Source organism: Poecilia reticulata, linkage group LG10 (genome assembly GCF_000633615.1).
Source record: "Poecilia reticulata strain Guanapo linkage group LG10, Guppy_female_1.0+MT, whole genome shotgun sequence".
NCBI classification, from domain to species: Eukaryota; Metazoa; Chordata; class Actinopteri; order Cyprinodontiformes; family Poeciliidae; genus Poecilia; species Poecilia reticulata.
In genome coordinates this window covers 4,437,686-4,460,143 of record NC_024340.1, presented here as the reverse complement: position 1 = coordinate 4,460,143, position 22,458 = coordinate 4,437,686, and the positions used below count along the sequence as shown (strand labels likewise).

The 22,458-nt window shown below is 40.6% G+C and overlaps 1 protein-coding gene across 1 annotated transcript in view; it reads right to left on the bottom strand.

Annotated features, from left to right (window-relative positions):
• tenm1 (teneurin transmembrane protein 1) overlaps window positions 1-22,458 on the bottom strand; it is a 320,904-nt gene that overhangs the window by 223,517 nt on the left and 74,929 nt on the right. Inside the window, exon 4 of the mRNA XM_017307003.1 lies at window positions 6,709-6,952. Coding sequence (XP_017162492.1) covers window positions 6,709-6,952 — 244 coding nt within the window. The remainder of the gene's footprint in view (window positions 1-6,708; window positions 6,953-22,458) is intronic.

The following is a 22,458-nucleotide window of genomic DNA, read 5'->3' as shown; positions in this document are numbered from 1 at the left end:
GCTTTTGAGTTTTGTTCTCTTTGGTGTTATTTATTTATTTTTTTATCTATAGTTTCCTCGAGTCCCGGTTCTTCTCCAGTGTTTATTCACTGCCTCGTTCCTCGCCTCCTTTCACAGCCGTTTTCTTTCTCCTGATTTCCTTCTGATTAGTGCGTCTGGCTCCACTGTCACGTCCCCTAAGTGTCTTCATTATTTTATTAAAGCATTCTTCTTGGCACAGTCTGGATCTGCTTTGGAGTTTTCTTCCAACCACAATCATGCTTATTTTACAGAATAGAAAAGTTATGATAAAGAATATTGATTCAAGAATCATGTTGTTGACACTCAAACTGAAGTATTATAATAGTTATTTATAACCAGTTTACCTATTAGGAATCGCACTAGTATATGTATATTGATTCCACACAAAGGTTTTATGTAAAATTGAGGCTTTAAGTTTGTTTCCTTACTTTAAAGGGGAGGTGTTATGTAAAATCAACTTTTTTGAGCTTGACATCATGTTGTAATATTACCACCTCATCAAAACCAAACCTGGAATGTTTCCTTGATTCTTTCATGCTTCTTTGACAAATCCTTTAATCTCCCATGGTTACTCAAAACCATGTTGAGGACGTGGTTCAAAATGCCTGGGTCGACCCTTTGAGATGCAGCTCCTCCTCTGAGCTCCACTTTCCAAGTTTCCTCCCTACTTAGCTCCTTCAGACTAGCTAACAGCAATTAGCAAACACCTGTTGGAACTGTTCATCTGTTGGACTCATTATGTGAGCAACGTCCCAATGAAATGCTGGTAAAGAAAAAAACTTTGCTAAAGTGATACTAGAGGAGCGATGTGATGACTTTCTAAAAGCAGAGTCTTAGAAAGAAGTTTTTAAAATGATATATGCCCAATCTAAAGGCATAAAACTACAAGGTAAAATTTCCTTTAAGTCATATTTTATATATATATATATATAAAACATTTTTAATAAATGAAGTTAACACAGTTACCTGATTGTGCTATAAAATGTTAATATGTGCCTGGGACAACGTCCCTTTACTGGAAACGTTGGGAGAGGAAAAGAAAGGAACAATCAAGGCCAAGTTAGCCACCATTGGTTCATTAACCTTCACCATCTCTGTTCCTTCAAAATAAATCAGATTCCTCAGTTTGCTCCAAAATCATACCATCGAGTCCTCTTCTGTCCTTGGTGGTGCTTATGGAGAAATTCTTGACACAGAGACATTGAAGGACTGCTGGGATAAATAAACGGGCGGAAAATTTCAAGGAGATCTGGCAGAACTTGATCAGTGTGGGTCCGACTCATCGCCAGGGCGTTCATAAAAAAAATGTGTTTGTGACATTATACGACCCGGGACCAAGACGAAGGTGCAATTCTTTAAACACCAAAATGTTCTGAAGAAGAGCTAGTTCTAAAATTTAGACATGCAGTGGCAAATTCCAAGAATTACATAAGAACTATACAATAAGACAATTTCTTTAAAAAAAAAACAAAAAAAAACAAAAAAAACATCGACATGTATCTAAAATTCTTCATCTCAGGAACACAATTTTGCGTAAAAAGTCACATGAAGACCTGCTTCACATGTCCTGTTCAAACAGTTTAAAGATGTGTCAAAAAGTCACATTTAAAAAATGTCCTCAACGCTGCAGTGAAAAGACAGCGACGTCTTGTCTGGACTGACAAAAGGAAGAGCTCAAGTCCATTCATAACAGTCCCAAGATTTGTTATGCCTCCTAACACACACAGTGTGAGGCCCAGCCAGATTTATTGAATATCCATAACTGTATCCGTCCACGACGACAGGACAGCCTCTCCAGAAACATAACAAATGTTCAGCCAAAAAACGGAAATCCATGCGCACTTCAAACATTCTTAATCTCAGCCGACGCAACGTCAATACATTTCAATATGGATTCATCAAACGCGAATCAAGGATAATGGAAGCGCACTTGACAATATAAGACTTTATCCTTTTTTTTTTTTTTTTACACCACCCTCATCCTTATTAAGGTCAGAGCATCACTTATAATTCTGTTAGTGTGAGCCTCTGTGTCAGGTTTGTAAATACTTGACAAATCGTTAATCTTGTGGCTCAGATTGAGCTGATAGGACTGTGAGGGCTGCAGTGGAAATATGAAATCATTAGATTATCAGAGTATCTAAGAACGTGACGAAGGGCAGAGAAAGAGAGAGAAAGAGAGAGTGAATATTAAATCCAGCCAGAAACAGTTAAGCAGCGAAGACTTTGTCAAAAGCCTGATAGGAAAGAGCCAATAATGTCTGAATTATGTTATAGAAGGGCACTATTCTATTGACTATGAATGTGATTACATTTTATGGCTTAGAACTAATAGCACACTTTCAAATGAAACTTATTTGACAATAAAGTCCCAAAAATGTATCGCTGGAAAAAAAGAAAAGAAAAAAAACCGTCATCCAATATATAGAGGCGATGCAGAAATGATGGTTTGTAATTGCGTCTCTCGTTGAGGAGGAAGTTCTTTTCTGGCCTGCAAATATTGGCTGAACAATCTGAACCGCAGAGAAAAAAAAAAAAAAAAAGAATTTTGTTTAAGTCGTATTTTCATTAAGAGCAAACACACACACACACACACACACACACACACACACACACACACACACAAGCGCACACTAAAGTACTGTAATTACACTACAGCCATGACAAGCTTCTCTCTTTGATACTCGCGTCTGGACAATGATTAATTTAAATTGTCACAGAATCTAATTTTATTCTTCCTTTCCTTTAAATGAGGTGTGATCTAATTATGGCCCTAATGCATAACTTATTAAAACTTCTTCTCGTGGCGTGGCAGCCTGCCAATCTCGGCCCTTACTCATAACACCAGAATTCAGCCGCGCCGCCCGAGCCCCTCATTAAACATGCAAACATATTCTCTTGCACCTTTGCTGCCTCCCCTTCTCCAAAGCAGCCTCGAAAAAGAAGAAGAAGAGGAAGAAGGATCTCGAAAAATAATTTTTTGGGGGGATAAATTATTTCTCATGAGGCATCAATTCCGTTTGATGGGATGGTATTCCTTCAGCGCGTCTCAGAAACTCCACTTTTGGAATATTTAAAACCAAATGCAGGTGTCATGAATAATCTATCCGCCGCGGCGGTGGGAGAAACAACTGAAATCCTCTGGAAAACTGGAGATTTGTTACGACTTTGATGGCGCGCTAAAAAGCCCGGTAAAAATACCTCGAATTACTGAGGGCCCGATCTGCTGAAAGTTGTGCTGCATGTCACAGGCGAGGAAGAGGGTTTTTAACTCTCCCAATTATCGCTTGGACCTTACTGAGCCAAGGAAAAATCCCAGGTAATGGAGATGAATCATTTATATGTTTAATATTATCTATATTTATTTATTTTTTCAATGAATCTGCTGGGGTTTTTTAACAATACAAGTATGTTTAATTAAGTAAGTGAAGCTCAGAATCCTTATAAAAACCCGTTTATATCCATACAGCCGACTTGGGAGCGAAAACACTGCGCATTTGTTTTCTAAATCACGGCACGTAGAAAAGGTTTTTTTAATTTGTTCCCCTTCTCACAGGCTGAGGAAAAGCAACGTTTGGCTTTTCAGAAAACAGGAGTGGCTGCATTGTTTTTCTTCACCAACCCTTATGTATATTGTGTAAACTTAAAAATCCTTAAAGTTAAAAGGTGGCATTATGTCCCTGGTGTTATGGGACAATCAAGTAACTGTGTTACCTTCAGTTGTTTTGATATTCTTGTAAACAACTTCATACAAATTTGGTGTTATTTTTGCAACTCCAAAGCTGGTGTGTGATTTGTAATATTTAATGCCTGTAACTCAGTTCCCTGTGAACATATAATCACATGCCATCTTCGCATGTACATTCAACAAGATGTTTATTTGATCTATTTATCCCTTTATAACTGTTTAATTTGTTGAACAATTGTTAAATGAAATTGTGAAGAACAATTTTTGTGTTCTAAACAAAAAAGTTGAATATTATTAAAAAACTCACCTTGACAGATTAATTTAATAGATCATGTTCTAGCACAAACCGACTCTTGGACTTTGACGCTTTTCTTCCAGAGTCTCTCAGTTCTTCTTCTCACCTTCGACAAACTGTTATTTATTCTCAACAAATCCTTACCTCAGTCAAAAATCTCTCCTAATGATTGTTTTCCTGCTATTCCAAGCTGCATTTTTTATCATTTTGTTCATAAAAAAAACTCCCTCCCGCTACGTTGGACTCTCCTTTTCAACAAAATAAAATCATGAAGATTACCGTAATCGCTTACTTTCCTTTCAATCCTTAATTAACCATCATACGGTTCAAAGCTGAAGGTTTGTGATGTCATCGTTTTCAGAGGGAAATTGCTTTTATCCTCATAAATGATCGCATGTGGTAAAATAATCAGAATGTGCAAAGCAACGTCTCGCCGGCTGTTTGGCAGTTTTTGCAAAAAGGAAAATATTTTGTCATGTGCAACCTTTAATTTGACTAAATATCCCTTTAGGTCATCAAACATCTTAACAGGCCATGAAAAGAAGTCTCCATTTTCAGACACACTCTTATTAACTTTTAGGTCTTTCATTAGCCAGACTCTCAGAGAAAAGAGCTCTGCTTCCACTTTGACTCTCAATAAATAGTGTAGCAGCTCAGACTCGGAAATATCTGCCTTGAAGATAATAATGTGGATAATGTAATGATATAAGTCATAAATTATGAAGGTTAGGTTAGACACTGACCAGCTTTAGATGTGCTTTTTTTCTAGCTATTAACTGCTTTAAACTGTATATTTTCCTGTACTGTAGATTTTATTGATATATTTTTATTTTTAAGTGCATCAATACACTTGACACACTTAAACAGAAAGCTTTAAGTTAATAAAGGGGAAGTATCATGTATTTTTCAGACATATAGAGCCATTTTATAGCACAGCCACGTAACTGTTAACTTCAGCTGTTGTAAAAAAAAAAATAAAAATCCTATGTACATCAAACATGACTTAAAGATATTTAACCTCGTAATTTCACGCCTTGAAATTGGATCTGTCTCTTTAAAAACTCCTCTCTTTCCAACACTCCGCCTCTAGGAAGTCGTCACAACATGGCTGCTCTGGTTGAAAGGATCTCGGGTTGTTTGAGTTGAGTTGTTTTGGGTTTTGTTTACCTCTGTGTTCATCGGCTTCTTTTCATTAGATCAGTCTCGTTTCTGATTTACTTTARTTCACTCCTTCCTCATTGATTCTACTTTATGTTTATCTCTGGTGTCTAGGATTTCTTTGTTAATCTAGTTTAGTTTCTTAAGTCTAGTTATTCTTATTCATTCTCCTAGTCTACCTGTTGCGTACTCTCCCTCGCCCCCTGTGCTATTCTCTCGAACTCTCTCTTCACACCTGCAACCTATTAGTCAACTCGGCCGTCCTATAGCTACAGCATTCATCCTCCCAGTATTTAACCACCTCTTTTTAATTCCTCATCGCTGGTTCCTCCTGTTTAACCCCCATTTCTTTGCTGCTTCCCCATGTTATCATGCTGACTTTTWGCTCCTGGATTCTTGCCTTCATGTTCAGCTCGGGGCTCCCTGTGGTTTTTAGTTCTCTTCTTTTTTTTTCACAAAATCTTCACGTCTTCTTCATCATCTCTGTCGCACCTGTATTTGGAGAAGTAGCTCTCACAATGAGCTCAGCAGATGCACAGGTACGCTAGGTGTTCGCYAATTGCTGCTGACTAGTCTGAAGGAGCTGAACAGTGGCATTGTGAGGGAGGGCTGATCTGTAATGCGGAAGCTCAGAGACCCAGGCGTTAAATGGTTGCCACGGGAGACTTAAAGGATTTCTTGAAAATGCCTGAAAGAATGAGGGCAACATTCAAAGTGTGCATTTGAAGAGAGAATAACTTTAACATGATGTAAGAGAAAAGGTAAAGGACAGAAAATTAAGTGTTGTTTTTGGGTTTATTTATACTATTAGCCATTGGTACCTTTTCAGTTTTATATTTGTCTTATTATTATTATTATTATTATTATTATTATTATTATTTTTATTAAATTTTATTTTCAATTTTTTATCTACCTGTGATGTTTTTTGTGAAGCACTTTGCACTCAGGCTAAATAAATGTAAATGTGCTAAATAAATAAATAAATAAATAAATAAAATAAATAAATAAACTTTGACTCGACTTGATGTAAAGCTCAGAAAAGCTTATTTTACATGTCGCCGCCTCTTTAATATGTGCTTCACGTCCTCTGATCTGCTGGGCTGGATCTGATCCAATTCACTCGCATCAACATGACCTCTTTTGGAATATTTAAAAAACTTTAGTATCCTGAAGCAAACGCTTGTATTTCAAAAGGTCTACTTCAATATTCTGGAAGACAGAACAGAAATAGCAAAATGGTCAATGCTCACTTCCCACCAGCATACAGTCAGACATTGTATCAAATCCATTAGTCCATTTGTCATCGTCCCATTCTCCACCTTTTTGAAAGAAACTATAAAATTTTATGGYCCTGCTGCTGACTGACTTTCCTTCAATACAAGGAGCCTCTTTGGTCGGTTTAAAGGAACACCTTTAATCAAGCGAGTTGAAGGATTTATCTTTATCGTTCAAAAAAAATCCCATTAACCGCTTCTGCAGAGAATCTGCGGCTGTTCTCCTCCTCCTCCTCTGCGACACAAAAGCTGTATTTGTTGCGTTCTGTTACCTGGTCTCTAGGGGGATGTTGCTGTTGAGCACCCAGCTGTTGTGAAGCTGCGCCTGGTCTGTTGCCGAGCTGTTGTCTGCCCCCTGGCCGCCCTGGCCGGTCTGACACCGCGTCGGCATGGTCTTCCTCTGCAGGCTGACTTGAGTGTAAGGAGCCGGGCGGGCGCAAGTGCAGGCGTGGGGCGGCGGCGGCGGAGGGGGGAGCGGACGAAAGGTAAACTGGCCACCTGGACTGCTGGGCAGCTCTGCTAGCAGACAGCGAGTGGCAGAAAGGAGGAAGGAGCGGAGGGGGGGACAGGGGAGAAATAAACACAGGTTTATTAGGAGCACCGTATCATAAATTACAAATAAAAGCAGAATGTTAGTTGACAGTTTATTGTTATTACGCTGATTGAAGGACATAAATCAGCTTAAAACTGTCCCTGTCCGGTGCTTTCCCCAACCTACCTGCTTTGATACACTTCCAGCCACCCTATAAATAGACTTTTGGCCGGCTGCAGCATTGAGCAGTCTTTAAAGAGCTAACAGCTCTGGCTTAATCCGCAGCCGCCAGCCCAAACTACCCATGTGATGTTTATTATGAGATCTCGGCGGAATGAGCTAGCCAGCTGTAACAGCCTCACACTGGTAACCTGAGGGTCTGGCGAGAGCTCACGCAGTCCATCATTTATCATTCTCTTTCACCATAACTCTCCCTCCCTGCGACTCTTTCCCGCCCGCTGCTTCTCTCTCTCTCTCTCTCTCTCTCTCTCTCTCTCTTCTCAGTCTGTCTCAAAAAGAAAAAACGAACAGCGGACTAATTACGGCCGCGGCCAAATGGGATGCGAGTGCGTTCGGCGGAGTTTGGAGTACGCGACTGCCGCCGAAGCTAATGCGTCTGGACGAACAGACATGTACGTTTCCAGCCAGGAATTTACATCCACACACATCTCGGCACAAGTGCCGTTTTACGTTTGTACGTTTCGTGCTTCCTTTTTCAGGAAGAATTGAATCACATTCCTACATCACATTGGTGATGTAGGAATGAAGAAGAAGCTTTAAAAAAAACAAAAAAAAAACAAGAGTTATGCAAATTTTACATACAGACTCAAAAGTATACATTCCTCAAATAATTTGGGTAAATATTTCTTAGTAAGAGGCAGATAAACCACACACGTTTTGTATGATCTTCTGGCATAACGATTCCTCCATATTTAACCATTTTACGTAGCAGAGTTCAATTAAACAAGTTTTTAAGCGTATAGTTCATACATTTTGGACTATAGATTGAGGTCAGGACATACAGAAGTTCATATCAAGTCTGTTTTATACCTTACATTTCAAGCTTTGAGATATAAATATTAGAAAACCCAACTGCGTTCAAATGCCAGACCTACGGCACACACCGCCAACACCGCCAACGGAAAAGACTGGAGTCCATCATAACACTGAAGTCGTCCTCCACAGTAAAGTGGGTTTGAAAATAACATTTATTGTCAAACAAAGAGGAAGCCAATGTTCGAAAATTAATACCTGAATTGTAAAAAAAATAAAATAAATAAATAAATGCTTAAAACTTGGACTAATTTGATTTCCAACAAACAATGCCTCMGAACACTGGAAGACTGGTTTTGGACTGGATGAAGCAGGCTGACATGAAGGTTCTTGAATGATCCTCATCACCAAAATGCTCCAGAAAATGTTCAGACTATGTTAAAAAAAAAAAGAAAAAAGAAAAAGCTGCACCTGTGCCAGATATGCATTTAAATTAACTCTTCCAATTCTGCCAAGAAGAGTGTTTAAATTTCAAGCCAGAGTTAAGCTGGAAGCTTGTTGAAAGCTTAAAAAAAAAAAAAAAAAGAGAGAGAGAGAGACGTTATAAATTAGGACGTTAGCTTTCCRTGCTTAAGGTGACAGCTTGTACCATTTGTCTGTGGTATGACTGTGAGCAAGGCAAACCCCTCATCCCAGAAGACCCACTCTGTTCAGCTGTATTGACAGTGAATAAAACATTAAACTTACACGGCGAAGCCAGACACACTCTTAGCCCTTAAATGTATTTGCTGCCAAAATGTCAGCAATAATTCAGTGCCTTCAAATGTGGCCTACCTGGGAGATTACCGCCGTCTTCCCAATTCAAGCGTAGGCCTTTACAAAGACAAACTCCAAACGGCACATTTTGCCAAGCCAAATGTGCCCCCAACCCCCACCCCAAAAAACAAAAAGAACAACCCGAATCGTCTTTTTGTTCGACCGCCAGCACAACTTGTACATAAATCTGCAGCTCAGTCACCATTATGTTTAAAACCGACGCCATGTCTTTCCCCGACATCGCGGACAGAAAATTGAACAGAAGGCTTTACAGTCAACATTTTTACAATAAAAAATCTGTGGACTCCTATTCCGAGCCGACCATCGACTCGCCACAACAGGTTTTATGACCATCAGATGCTAAAAGATCCTATTTGGAAGACACTCGCGCGAAGCAGCCGCAGATATGCGAGAGTGCAAGACAGAAACAGTTCTATAAATGCTCTATAAACATTTCCTCCAAATATTCCCACAGTGCAATCTGTCCGGCTCAAATGCCATTTTAAAAGCTGTAACAGTAGCAGTTCGAGGTAACATTTACTCGCTGGCGTGTGAACGCGCACAATATATATACATGCAACGCACTTTCCGAGCCATCAACAAGCTTCTGGCATGATTCCGGCTTGATATTTGAGCATTTTCTTTTGAGAAAAAATAAAAATAAAATAAAATAAATAAACTGGAGGAATTTATTGAAATTGTGTGGTTTTCTGCCCAGGGGCCCCAGTCTGTGGGCAAAACCCCCCCCACATTTTCACACACAGTACACACATTTTCAAAGGGTTGAGTTCGGGGGCCGTTCGGGAAAATTCARCTTAGCCTGCTGTGGTTACTCTGAAACCAGTTGTTTGGGACTGTGGTAATGTTGGAGAGTCCAGTTCAACCAGTTCTCTAAACTGGAACCTGGGGGAACTCCAGCATAACTATTCAAGTTTTAAATCAACACAGACTTTTGAGATGCGGATAAAAAATTTTGCCCTTCGATGAAGTTGTGAAATTCTTCAAATTCACCTGAACAGCTAAACAGTTTAAACTTGAACACACATTAAACTGGTTTTGACTGGATAAAACARGCTACTTTTGAGCTTCTGTTACAGCTCCAAAGCGTGAAAATGTGCAGAGTTTGCCTAAGCACTTTGAATTGCCTTGTTGCTTAAAAATGTGCTGTATAAATAAAATTACCTTACCTTAAAAGTAAAGTCCTTAAAAAGCAAGCGACCAATAAACTCTACCATCTTCTGCTAAGAACAATGTTCAGTTATCCAGTGAGAGAGAAAGCGTTCTATTTATCACTTTATAACTAAGCCAAATATTTTAAGGGATTTCTGTATCCCTTTAAATAAGCCTACGACTATTTTATCTTGTGTGGATTAAGGGAAAATCCTCATTCAATTCAAGCATGCACAACAAATTTCTGCTTTTGAAATTCATAAAAAAAATATATTTTTGGTACAGTTGTTCTGTTCTTTGAAATAAAAAACAAGTTTAAATGCGTCATCCAACCCTTGATGACCATAAATGGTTCACTTTTTTTTATTTCTTTTGCTTTTAAAGAAATATATATTTTTTTAATTTGTCTTCCCACACGGTTGAATTGTCTTTGTTGCATTTTTTTTTTTTAAACTGCGAGTTATCCTCTGCCGTTGTAAACGCAGAGATTATTTGTTCATCGATCACGACACGCCATCCCTCACATCGCATATTTATTTCATGATTTCCCTGAAAAATGCAGAGAGGCTCAACCAGACGCCGTGCCTTTCCTCTGCTCTTGTTTACCATGTCGATGCGTGTTTAATGAAAAACAATGAATTTTCACAATGCATTACATGTTTCGGATGAATAACGACCGCTTCACCATCTTTGAACGTTTCTTTCTGAACCCGCTTAAATCTTTAAAGCTTTTCTTCTTTTGTCGTGCGTTATATTTAGTCAACTTTTCTTTTTTTTTTTTTTTGTCTGTTGCAATCATGTTCATTCACTTGGCGATTTCAGCAGAATTACAAGGTTTGGTACAATGAAAAAGAAAAAAGGGGTTCAAAGGAAATGCATTTGTGTCGTTCGACTAACGCCGTTGTTTAGTCTAAGCTAATGGATGTGGAAAATTGAAGTTATTTTTACTTCGACCGCCRCAGAGTATTGGAAATTACACGTTGAGGGACAAACCGGCTAAACATTTTTGGAGCACTACTGCGCACTGTGCCACTGTAATCCACAAGGAGCTTTAAAGTGGTGCTTCAGTTTTTAGCAGTCTATCTGATTCATCAGTAACAGGAAGTCCTTYGAGTCTCACCAGAAACCCTTGTGCCTTCACGGCTTCCGAGGTAGATGTTTTTAGCTGTTTTCTTCTTTTTTTTTTCTCCCCCAAAGAAAGAAAAAGGGAGGAAAAAAAAAARAAAGAAAAGAAAATCACATGCTGTGCACACATGGAGCTGTGAGTTAGAGCCGGCAGCCTCCTCTCACTTTGCGTTTGAGGTGCCGAATCAGTTTTAGTCTTCAAAGGAAGATAATTTGGTGTCTTAGACGGGTTTTATTAGGTATTTATCAATAGTCAGTCTGTTGCCCACAGCAGAGAGCTGATTTGGAGAAGACGGACAGGAAGATTAACGGCGTCCCGTAGTGAATGGGGTCAGCCTCCAAACATTATTTTAATCCACTTTAGATAAAACATAAAGTAGTTTTTGTGTCATTTCTAAAAAAAAAAAACACACACACACAGAAAGTTTAATTTTTTTAAAAATAATTGAACTGTTGTTTGAAGCGACCTGTCCAGGGTGTACCCCGCCCCTCGCCCGAAACGTTGGCTGGAGATGGGCACCAGCAACCCTCCCGACCCCACTGAGGGAAAAAGGGTGCAAGAAAATGGATGGATGGATGGATGGATGTTGTTTGAAGCCGATACATTTAAAACCAAATAAATACACAAGCGGTATAAAAAAAAGTTGAATTTTTATTTTGTTTTTACCGTCTCACATTAAATCTGATTAAGCTTTTCTTGTTTAAGACAGYCGGAATCACTCAATTGTTTTTCTATGAAACGCCATAATTGCGAGATTTGTAGTAGAGATTTAATAAAATAAAAAAAATCGTTTTTCTTTATATTTTTTAAGCTATTTATAATGCCATGCGTAAACATCTGACTTTGAAGAAAGTAAAAAGAAAATTCCGTCTCTCGTCATTCCAGCATTTAGCAAATAAAAATCTCTTTAGTAAAACTAACTGACCTAAAGCCCAAAGAATTTCATTTGGTATTGTAATGGGTAATTGTGTCTCTTTTTTTATGATGTGTATGTAAATATCTGACCTCAGCAGTAACATTATCCAAACAAGACTGAAGACTTGTGTAGACCTCGCTGCCGTCTCGGAGGGCGCCGGGATTTCTGGGATATCTTGTGTTTTTAACACATCGGTTTAGGGGAAATGTGTCAAAACATCAAAGTAACACGAAAGCAAACACCACATAGTGAAGTGTACTTACTGGCTCTCGTGAGAATCAGTGTTTCTCTCAAAGGCTCGGGGCGGCTTTTAAAAGTTGACGGAATAGCTCCTGTTTTACGTTTGGAAAGTGGTTTCTGTTCGGTCCGCCGCTGAACGCATGTGAGAAAAATGATACAATTTTCCTGGCACTTTCTTTTATTTTTAAGTGTTTGACCAACAGCCTCATCACACTGGATTACAAGAGAAAATGACATCAAAATCYGACAATGTAGACCGTCTCTTCTGCGGTGTGTCAAGCATATAGGCTGGTTGCTGGGAGACCAGAGGTTGTCCAGGCAGTAGAWAAACTCTCGTGGTGCAGATCGAGCTCACGTTTGGATGCCTGAAGACGTTTTTGCAACATGCATGGGCTGAAATCCCCAAGGAATCCACAGCAATAAGAGCTCACCCTTTTCTCAGTCTGCCATGCTTCACTGGCAATGCAAGTTGTTTTAAATTTTACATAATGACTTCATCTTGGAACATATTTGCCTAGTGAACGCCTGAAAGTCCCCACTTAACAAAATGAGCGGCTTGTGGAGCTTTATGGGTGAAACATACAGGAACGTCCACAAACGGAAACATCGTTGTAATGGGTTACACCGATAAAATATCCAATTTCTAACATTTTCTGCTGCACATATATCTCTTGAAGATATCTTAGGAAGCAGGGATTCAAACCAACATGAACCAGGTGAAGTATTTTTTTACCTGTTGAACAATTTATTTTAGATTTTATCACACCACAACTACAAACTTCAACTTATTTTACTGGTATTTCATATGATAGGCCAACGCAAAGTAGCRGATGAGTATGAAACGGAAGGAAAGCAATAAATGGTTTCAATAGAAAAAAAAAAAAAATCAGAAAAGAGACATCTTTAGCTGCAATTACAGTTTTTAGGTCTTCTGACTTATATGTCTCTATTTTCTTAGAATTTCCAAGAAACTGATTTTTCTTGTCCAGTCTTTGCAAAAGAGYTCAGCTTYATCCAAACTGGATGGATAACATCTAAAGATTTATATTTAAGACAAAAATTTACAATCAAATGAGAATCTGAACTTTGACTGGGAAATCCTTAAACATACTTTGACGTAAACATCCCAGTGTAGCTCTGGCAATCGCTTTAGAGTCATTTTCCTGCTGAATAGTAAAGCTTTCTACTTTAGCTTTCTACCAGCATTTTGCATGTAGACAAAATATTTGTGGTTTCTTCCAATCAGAGAATATGGAGGATTCAACAGTAACCCCAGCAGATAATTAAATATTGTGACATTGTTTCAGAACTCAACACCAGTTGGTAACTTCTGAGTTTCATCAAGAGAAAACGGGTCTGGATGAAAACTTTCCAAAAGCCATGCATCCCATTCCTTTCGCATTGGCTTGGTGCTCCTGTGTCACTTTAAAACCCTTACAAGACACRTGTGAAAACGGACTTTGCGATCCATCGTAAACCACGAGTTGGCAAATTCTTAACTACGCTGTCGGTAATTACTTTGGAAGTTCTCAAGATACGAAGTCACTRCGACTTCCTCTGCTCTGGACGTCTTATCTAGGGAGAAGGGTAACGAGTAGAGAGCACAGACAGGAGAGGTAGAGGCCTGGGGGAGAATGTAATCTGTGAGAGTGGAGTGACACGGGGCCATCGGCTGCCAGCTGGTGCTTTACAGGGCTTAGCTGAGGCAGCTTTGGGCCTCCTCTCCTAAAAAATCCACATTCTCTCTCGGTTCTTCTTTTTCTCACACAAAGTGCAAAATTGGCAGCCAAACCCTCTCACACACACGTTCCCACGGATTCAAAGTTAATTGAGTGCTAAAAACACACTACATGGGGCAGCAGAGATATGACAGTGTGATATTTGTCATGCAGGCCAGGAGTTTTAAAACCTGCGATTAAGTTTGCGGAGAAGGACGAAGCTGTTTTAGCTCTACAAGACGGCCATGACGGTGCAGAACGTCCCCCATACTCCGTTCTTCTGAAACAGGGGTGTCAAACTCATTTGTGTTTTGGGCCAAATCAGGATCGTGAATGCTCTTAATGGGCCAGAATGTATTGATAAAACCTGTTCACCAAACTGTTAATTAAATAATATTATTGAACATATTTTCAGTCCCTCTAGGATTTTGTGATTCTTTTTGTGATTTTTTTGCAATAAAAATCAAAGTGTTTGTGGCACTAATTTGGAAATATTTGCGATATTTGCGCTTATTTGTGACGGTAAATGCGACGTTTTATTACTCACTGTGTAGATCATGGACTACATGATCTACATCATGTAGTCCATGATGTAGCTCATCATGGACTACATGATTGAGGCTGCCTCGGCCTCAATTAAGGCCGAGGCAGCTGTTTAGTACAAGTAAAGTTTTTGACAATTTTTGACTCCGAATTATGCAATAATGCAAAAAAAGTGCAGGGATTTGTTGGTTTTGCCTGAATTTCCACTAKAATTCTCAATAAACTGTAGGGACTGATTGATATAATTTAGCAGTAAGCAGATAAAAAAAACTGCATTGATTTGATCGACAATATTTGAGCACATTTAGTGTAGAATCTAGAGGGCCATATGAAAAGCTATGGCGGGCCAGATTTGGCCCATGGGCCTTGAGTTTTGACACGTGTTTTAAAACTAAACCGCCTGAAAGAATAAAAAACCAAAAACAACATTTTACAAAGTTGAGCTGAGATGTTTTCCTCAACTCATTAGCTCATGGATATAAAAGTGATATATGAATGAATTTAGTTCCAGAGGGAATTTACTAGGAAATCCAGAAGGTAAGAGGTATTTGGGCTAGATTTATTAAAAATTTTTTTTAAGTATCACTGTAGGCAAGTTTTCCCCCAGGAAACCTGCTAAGCTTGGTGGTCGGATGCTGGGCCAGTCATTCATCCAGCAGCCCTTTGTGTTTTGAGTTAAAAAATGTTTAAAGTTGACAGGAAATTTGAAAATATCACTTGATAATCATGTGTTAATACCTGAACACCAACTATAAAGTCTTAAAAAAAAATGCAAACATTTTAAAAAGACTTAAATAAATAAGCAATGCTAAGCCTGGTGGGGGCACAAGTAAAGCCTGGTGGCCCGCCAGGYTTTTAAAACACTGGAGGAAACCTTGTGTAAGCGAGTGGGACCTAAAATAGCATGTTAATKAGGTATTTATGATACTTTAATCAAAATCCTATTAACCAAATGGAAGCCTGTTGAAGTAACACGAGCATGTAATGGCTGCAGTGCGTGATGACWTAGCTGTCATCTACGATTGTCTTCAGCAGGGATTTTAACAAGTGGGTTTAAAACTGTGCGAAATGATTAATGTGTTCGAAGTCCTCATGTTCATGAAGGCTCGTAATGCTGTGTCACTTTTGGATGCGATAAGGTTGAAAAACGCTCGGTCCGACTCGCGCTGCTTTATTATGATGGGCAGAGCTGAATTAATAACAAAAAGAAAAAAAGCTGCTGTTATAAACACTCAAATTATATCAGTGGAAATTCAGCAGCACACAYTGAATTGACCATTTCAAGGCGTTCTCTAATTATTTGTCRCCACACTTATCTCTAATTCAAACTTTATATTAAAAAAGTTAGTATTCATAGAAAAAATATATATGTAAAAAAAAAAGAAAGATTGATTTTTGTGAGGGAAAGCAGTGTAACATCTGCTGGGGCTTTTTTTCAATCAAAAATCTTTTCGCTGCTCTGTTTACTCAGCCTGCGAGTGTGAAATCCATTTGCTACGATGTTTGCTACAAGAACGCTGATATAACTTATTTAAATATTGACCTTTTTCTGTGAGCAGGGCAAATGGAGAGAGGGGGAAAAATATCATAATTAATATTGGAGATCACYTTTTGATAAAATACAATGCTCCTTCCTCTCAACTCAATTATCGTTATTATGCACGGGCTGCAAAAAGTCATTTTCATAAGTATGAGCCAGCTTCCGCCTAGTTTCAGTCKGCAAGGTTCCTCATTTCACCTGCAGTTTTTAACACTTTTAATTACGTGTCAGACGCAGCACGGTGTGTAAAGTAATGGTTCCCGTGTCCCTTGTTCAGAAAAAGATAAAAACGGACCGGAAATTTTTCAGTTGTGAAAATCTCATRTGGTTTGGATACCAGAAGGGCGCAGTTGATCACTCCTCTAAARGTAACGCTGTTCACAAAACAGATGTTGGCAAACTCAAAATGAAGAGCCTTCAGGTTCCGAAGGTTACACATCCAAAACGGTGAGGTTGGCATAACATGAAGCCCTGATTGGCAGGATTATTTCAGAGCGACAAATTAATTTAGCTAGCAAAAATGAACATAAAAGGTACTTCTGAATAAATCTCAATCACTCAGAAAAACCTGACAGCATTTCAGTTTAGTCCGATTGTAATTCTCAATACCTGAGAGTCAATTWGAAATTAGATCTTGATCTGTAAAAGACAAAAGTCCGATGTTTCTCCATCTTAAAACAAACAAATTAAAACAAAGTACAAATGATAATTAGCCGATCTAGAGTTGAGGTAAACACAGTGGAAACATGGGCACGAGCTGAAAGGGAAAACTCCATGAAAAGGAAAGAAGAAAGCAAAATAAATGCAACAAGGTAATAAAGTCATTATAAAAGTAAACAGTAAAACGATAAGTCACAACCACTAAGCACACACGTAAACTGTTGTTGCTTTTCGTCCCTACCTGTGTCTTGCACATGAATCTTTTTTTTTTGTTCTTGCTCGCAAACAGAAATGGCATGCCGTTACACCCGCTCTGTTGTACGTGAGTGTAAATGTCATAATTATWTCGGAATTGTTTTCAGATTAGACAAAAAGAACAATGAAAAGCAAAAAAATWAAWAAATAAATAAAAACTACCGGTAGAGCCGATTTAAGTTGGCAGAGGTGCCACACACTTAGCATTAGCTTCGTTCCAAAACAAGTTCTGATCTACATTTGGCATCTTCAAGAAGTAAAGCGACCCTATTGTAACAGAAAAGATGAATATTTGTCTCCTCTGACAGTAAAATGTCGGTGAGTTTGTTGATGTGTCCCCTGGGCAGCTGTGAGTCTCAGTCAAGGTTCAAGGTACGGGTTTTTTATTTATTTTTTTGTTTTTTTGGTGCGTTGGTTTCTTTCTGAAGCCGTGACATTGGGTCTCAAATTGTTCCCTGAACATCCTCGCCAATTTTCTCTTCTCTGAGGGTGACAAACCCAGTTCAGATGGTTGGTGCTTTGACAAAATGTGTTGCCGTGGCAACACAGTGATCCAAAGCACACATCAAAAGTGGTTTTAGAATCAATAAAGCTTGGCAACATAAAGCTTTTTGGAAAAAAAAAAAACAAAAAAAAAACTCGGCCTCAATCATCATAAAAATGTATGGACTGCGCTTAAAGTCTAAAGTCTCTGCAAAGAAACTAATCAATTTAAAKGAGCTGGCGATAAAAGTGGTCAAACATGCGGGCAGGATAATTGCAGGGATCCCGTTGATAGATAGCTGCAAAAACCCCTTCGGTTTCTCCGCAAGAGATAAAAATGCTAAAAGACATTCATCCAAATCTAAGCAGGGGTGCGTTTATGTATTTGAGCCTGTATGTTTCATTTTGATCGTGTGCGGATTAGAGAAAAATTGGAAGCAATTTCAAACTTAATTGGTTTTCAAAAATGATTTTAAGTTTGCTCGTCGTMCTATCAACATTTTTCCACTTATTTGCCCCCATTCTGCTTTTCGTGTTGTTTGTTTTATGCTTCTTTATGACTCTGCAAATATACCAGAGGCTCTTTGACTGCCATGGATCCCTGGTTTATAATTATCGTGTAGACACGAGCAAGAAACGCATAACGCGGAGAATTTTTTAATATAAAAAGGGAGGAAAAAAAAAATAGGGTTGCTACATTTGATGTAAAGAGCGCTGTAAAAGCTCGAGCCACAGTCATATTAAAAGACAAAATAATTCCACGGTTTCGCTTTTCTTCCTTAATTTCGGTGTTTACTCACCCGCCCGGCTCCTCATTTCTCCTCCTCCCCCCCCATTACTAAGCTCTGCAATCTAGCACAGAGCTAATTTCTCTCATTACAAAGCGGCCCCTATAAAATCCACAGAGCCTAACCTTAGCACCGTCTAACCTGCCTGATGGAAACAGGGGATGAGGCTGTTTTAGAGAACATTTAACACAACGGTTAGGCCATGCTCTGCATAAAAATAAAAAAACACACATCATCCACCCCACTCTAAAAATATAAAGATTAATAATTTCCCCTAGGATAGCTTTTCATCTATCTTGCCTCTTAATTGACTTGCATTAAAATTGCTACAAAGTTTATTCCACTCCTGTGCTTCAGTGAAATAAATAATTAACCCTGTAAAAAGGTCAGAAAACCGAAATTAGAACAATTTTTTTTTTTTTTTTTTAAAGGTAATGAGATGGGATTCAACCCTCTGACCATCTGACTCCCGGTAATAATTTGTCTTTGTCTTAATCGGAGATAACACATTATCTCATCAGACTTCATAAGCTCCAGCATAACTCCCTTTATTGGTCGGTCGCCGACGGAGTCGGGATGAAGGATGGGATTATGGATGGTAACAGCAGCGGACATGTGACAACTGGGACTAATATCGCTAATGATCGAGATGACGCCCGAGAAGATGATGTTCCCGATAGAGACAGTGGCGGCAAAGATAATGACGATAACATCAGTAATAACAGCGCTAACAATGATGTCGAAAGCGGCGGCGGTGGCGGCAGAGGCGCTGATAATTACATTGATGAGAGAGGGCTCTAAGAGACGGCAATTAGAATAAAAACAGCCATTGATTCATCTCTGCAGACACTGGGATAAACGGAGGGATTTTCCATTTAACAAAGTGACACAATCATGTTGTCCAATTAAAGGCAGAAAATACAAATGAAGAAACTGAGGGCTGCATGAGTTTTTCCATACGGAACCAAGTCGATTCTCATGCAGAGTCTGGTAATTAGCAGCCATGCATCATCTGGCTTCCTTTTCTTTTTTCTTTTTCCCCCACACACACCACAGAGAAGACTTGTGGCGTGCTTTGCAAGCCGGCACGGATGTTGTGAGAGAATCCGAAATCCGTGTGCACATTCTCGTAATCACTTGTTTGTACCCTGATCTTCAAAAAAAAAAAAAAAAAAAAAAAAAAAAAAAAAAAAAAAACGAACAACAACAACAACAAAAAAAAAACGACTCGGCGACTACAACAATCGTGTTTAGGCTGCAGGTAATTCTTAAAGTAGCATTTCCCCGGAGACGGGAGAAACAAACTCTCTCCCGAGTCCCACCAGCTCCCTGGCTGAGAAACGGGAAGCTCGCGATCACTCAAACTCTTCACTTCGGGGGCCCGCGCTCGCATTGCATTCTTCACAGACGCGGCTTCGCCGTTTAAACGGGAGTTTATGGGAGTGATCTCCTCTCAGATGCCAGCTGCACAGCCAAACTTTTTTTTTCTTCTCATCTTAATGGATTTTTGTCTGCTCTGCGGGGAGAGCGGAGGGGGTGTGGTGGGAAAGAAAGGAGGTCAGAGCACGATTGAATAAATGCAGCTGTTGAATAGCGGCTAGCTGAGCTCAGCTCGTCTCGTCTCTGCCGAGAGCACAACGGTGTCCTAATCCTCCCTGACCTTGTCACCGTCCAGTCGTTCCTGCCGCAGCCGCGGAGGGGTGCAGGTGTGGGTGGGTGGGTGGGTGCGGCGTGTCGTGCGTTCCATACGAGCGCAACGCACAAGTATGGAAATGAGCATCCTGCAAAGCTCTGGAGCGCGCACGGCGGAGTCCAGGTCCCGGCCCTGGAGCGCCCTTTGAGTCGTTGGCCTTGGTAGGAATTTGCATCACCAGGAAGGAGACGTGACGAGCCGTTTCGAGACTCGGGAGGTGACGCACCACAATGGCCATTACGGTGATTAGCGAGCACATTCATCTTTTTACAAGCCTCCCCGCTCCTTCTGCCTGACTACATCCTATATTTGAACACACACCTCATCTCCCTCGAGCCCAAAACAATCACAACAAGTGCACACAAACCTTGGAGGTGGAGCTGCAGCTGCCTACACATGCATGCATGCATGCAATCTCTTTGCTCCGACTCTGACAGTAAAACAGGAGCAGTTCTAGGGCTTGATAGCAAACAAAACAACGTGAAGAGATCCCTGGCAGGCCAAATACAGACTGCTATCAAAGCTACAGGAATGCACCACCGGCAGAACATCGTTTTTTTTTTCTTCTTTTTTTTTTTTTTCCGTCTTTACTCTGAGAGGGAGTATGTGCAGTGTTGTAGCAGACCTGAGCGGGTGGTAATTAGAATGGGCTCTGAGGAGAGACAGGCAGTGGAATGAATGCAAATGAATTCACTAGCTCTGGCACTGGGCTCCACAAACCTCCCTTTTTCATATAGCGTGCCTTGCAGACATGAGGCTCCTGGCACAAACACAGCAAAGGGTACACAGCAAACATTTGAGTGACACGACCGCGGACACGCACGTGCCAAACGCAGGGGCGCGCGCGCGCACGCGTGCAAATAAGAATGCAAAACCTCGGGCCCGGGACAAACACGAAGCCCACACCGCACGAGTAGGCAGGCGCGGATACAGGCAGGCGCGCGCGGCACACGTTGTGCTAATCCCCGCGAATGCCACAGTGTTGCTTGTGAGCGGAGGAAGGCGGGTCGGTGGGGGTGGGCGGTAGGGGTTGAAAAACGTGCACGCCGAGCGCACATCCACGGCTTGTCCCGAAGCGGAATAAACAAACCTTTCTTAATTGGTGTCGATTTGGAATAGAGTGATGATTCATCATGCAGAACTCCCCAGTAGACTATTGGAAACCCAATCATTTCTAATCCATATGACCTTGACTGAGGGCCAGAGTCAGACTGTAACTCCTTCCTTGAACATTCTCCGGCAAAGTCGGGGGGCCGTCGTCGTGCCGGCTTTACAACACGTTAAAAACTACAATGCGCCAAAGTCAGATCACTTCACTGATTACTCCATCTCAGCCAGCGGCACGTCTTTACGAAGCACTCAATTCTTCACACCGGTCATAAATCAGGGTAGTAGAAGCGTCCCGTCTCCGCGATGTTACACAAGAGACGCAATTTCCATACCGACCCTCTCCCTCTAGCGCTGCTCTTGACTTAAAGAAGTTCTCTTGAACCTCTTCAGCTCACCTCCGGATCCCGAGTGGCTCACCATTTCAAACTTTGATCACCCAACTCCGTGGCTCCTCTCGTGGAGAAATAGGTCGTCTGTGAAGAGGTCTCGCTCTTTAGTAGCCGGTGCAGCAAATTAGTCTAATTAAAACATCTCCCTTCTTATCCTAACCGGGCGTCCAGGCACAACTGGAGCCTTATTATAGGGTAGATTATGCATGTAATGTCCCTACAGAGGCTTTAGTGTGGAAAGCATTAGGAGAGGTGAACATACATAAAGTATGGACTCTGTGCACATAAGGACAGGGCTATGCGAATATGGAAAGAGAGGGATTTGGAGAGAGAATAATGGGCTGCTTAGTAGTCTGAGTGGAAAGTGTGATAGTGAAGATGGAGGTGGGAGGTGAGAGGGGGGATTGGGATGCAAAGGAAGGTAGAGAAGAAGTACCACCTGCAGACTTAACAGGTGGCCATTGTGCGGTCAATGAGGTGAGATCAACCAAACGCCCTGGGTCAGCATTAACACAGACCAGTGACAAGTCGGCACTTGCCCTCTATTGCAGCAACACATTGCCGTTCCACTCCACCAAGTGCTCCCATCACACCAGACGTGGCGCACAGGCACGCATGTTTTTACTCGCTGCCACCACCCTTCATTTCTCTTTCTCTCCCTCTCTCTATCTCTATTAAGTCCACGCAGAACGACGTAGATACCCACGCGCACACACAGAAGGAGAATCTTAACAAATGTGGGAACAGATGCCCCACATCAGTGGTGGAGTTGCCCTATGCTCCGACGTACGCCTCCAGAGAGACAGAGGAATACAGTTAACACCTAACAGAGACCGCAGTCTTTTTCTGTCTCAGCACATGCTCACTGTCCGCACACATTGCTCACATAGACATTTTTTTTTTTCCTCTTTACTGTTTGGTCGGGTCCCTGTATCCTCATCAAATCTGGAAGACGCAACTGAGACCCTGTGCGGGGTGTAAGCACTTTCTCCTGCTGTCTGTTGCACCCGGCTTTAGCCAGTAGCACTTCTTACCGTTATTTCCTTACTA